Source organism: Nicotiana attenuata, chromosome 6, assembly GCF_001879085.1.
Source record: "Nicotiana attenuata strain UT chromosome 6, NIATTr2, whole genome shotgun sequence".
In the NCBI taxonomy this organism is placed as follows: Eukaryota; Viridiplantae; Streptophyta; class Magnoliopsida; order Solanales; family Solanaceae; genus Nicotiana; species Nicotiana attenuata.
The window spans coordinates 69,622,391-69,624,094 of NC_031994.1; the positions used below are offsets into that span (position 1 = coordinate 69,622,391).

Genomic DNA, 1,704 nt, shown 5'->3' on the forward strand with positions numbered 1-1,704 from the left:
GAACACCCATGTATATCTAGAGTAATCATCCACAATTGTCAGGAAATACTGTTTCTTATCAAATGTAGCAATCTTATAGGGTCCCCATAAGTCCATGTGTACAAGATGAAATGCTACTGCTGATCTAGACATGCTTAATGGAATCTTCAACCTAGTCTGCTTTGCTAGTGGACATATCAAACAATTTTCATGTGACATCTCATTATTTTTATTGTTTAAGCCTACTACATGTCCCATTACCGATGTAGATGGATGACCTAGCCTGTTATGCCAAATTTCACTTGAATCTCTGCTTGTCCTGCTCACAGCATTGATACTATCATTTCCACCTTGCTTACCAACATTAGGATTGTTCCATCCAGATTTACCGTTCCCATTCCAAATGTTTTTATTTCCAGTGCCTGAGTTCTGTTGCCGTTCACCTTGAGCCCTTGGTCCTTCACCATATCTCCTTCTAGGAGCATAATCAGCAGGATAACCAACAATCTTATAACAATTTTCTTTAGTATGCCCCTTAAGATGACAAAAATCACATTGTAGGTATTGTCTCCTACCTCTTCCTCGTCCTGCTTGCATAGCTAAAGGCTTTATCTTATCAGAAGTTACAACATTCACCCCTATTTTCTATTGACTCTCATCTTGAATAATCATAGCATAGGCTTGATTTAGACTAGGTGCATTTGTTTTCATTAGAATTTGTCTCCTAGCTTGGTCATATGACTCATTCAAACCAGATAGAAGTTGCATAACTCTTTGTTGATGTAAATTTTTTGCATGTTCTTTCGACTTTTAACAACAATTAGGAAATGGAACCAAAACATCATACTAATGCCATAATTCCTTCAATTTTTGAAAATACACTGAAACAGAATTTGTTCCTTGAGATAATGTAGCAATTTCACGGTGCAACTGAAAAATCCTAACACGATTTACCTTGTTAAATCTCTCTCGCAGATCTTCCCATACCTGATATGCATCAGAGGCATATACAACTCCACCTAGAAGCTCCGGTGCCACATTATTCATGATCCATGAGAGAAAAATGGCGTTGCATGTCTCCCATTGTTCAAGCAACTCTCCTTCATACGCATTTCTGCTGCATCTACCATTAATGAAGCCTAATTTCTTCTTCCCTAAGAGTACTATTCTCATAGATCTACTCCAAAGCCCATAATTCTCGGAGCCTGTGAGCTTCACCGGTATTACGAGTGAGCTAGGATTATCAGAAGGTCCAATGTACAGTGGATGATTGTGGTCAATTGTTACAATTTCCGGCACAGACGAACCAGACGCCGGCGCGGACGAATCTGACTCCGGCATGACTGAAAACCAACAAGTTCCAATGAATTTTGATTAAACAATGACGAAACAGAAAAATGACTTCAGAGATTTAGCATGACTTGATCTAGATCCACTGCTCTGATACCATGCTCAAATACAGAGCTCTACAAGGAACTCTAATGGTGGAAGAATCTAGAAGAAATGTGAAGAAGAAAGTCAGTGCTTGAGTGAAAATGTTCGAGCCACTGTTCTATTGAATACACTATGTCTTTATATACAGAAGGAGCTAAAAGAGAAACTGGTAAAGTGTAAAAGACTAATCTTTTTAACTTACATTAACATCTATAACTACCATTAGCTATCTAACTAATCAACTTAACAACTCAACTAACAAACTAACTAGTCACGTGCACATCATGTGAC

The 1,704-nt window shown here is 38.1% G+C and overlaps 1 protein-coding gene across 1 annotated transcript; it reads right to left on the minus strand.

Moving 5' to 3' along the window:
* Window positions 826-1,320, minus strand: LOC109227951. The gene has a single exon (XM_019393140.1). It carries the CDS (start codon window positions 1,318-1,320, stop codon window positions 826-828), a length of 495 nt encoding a protein of 164 aa, XP_019248685.1.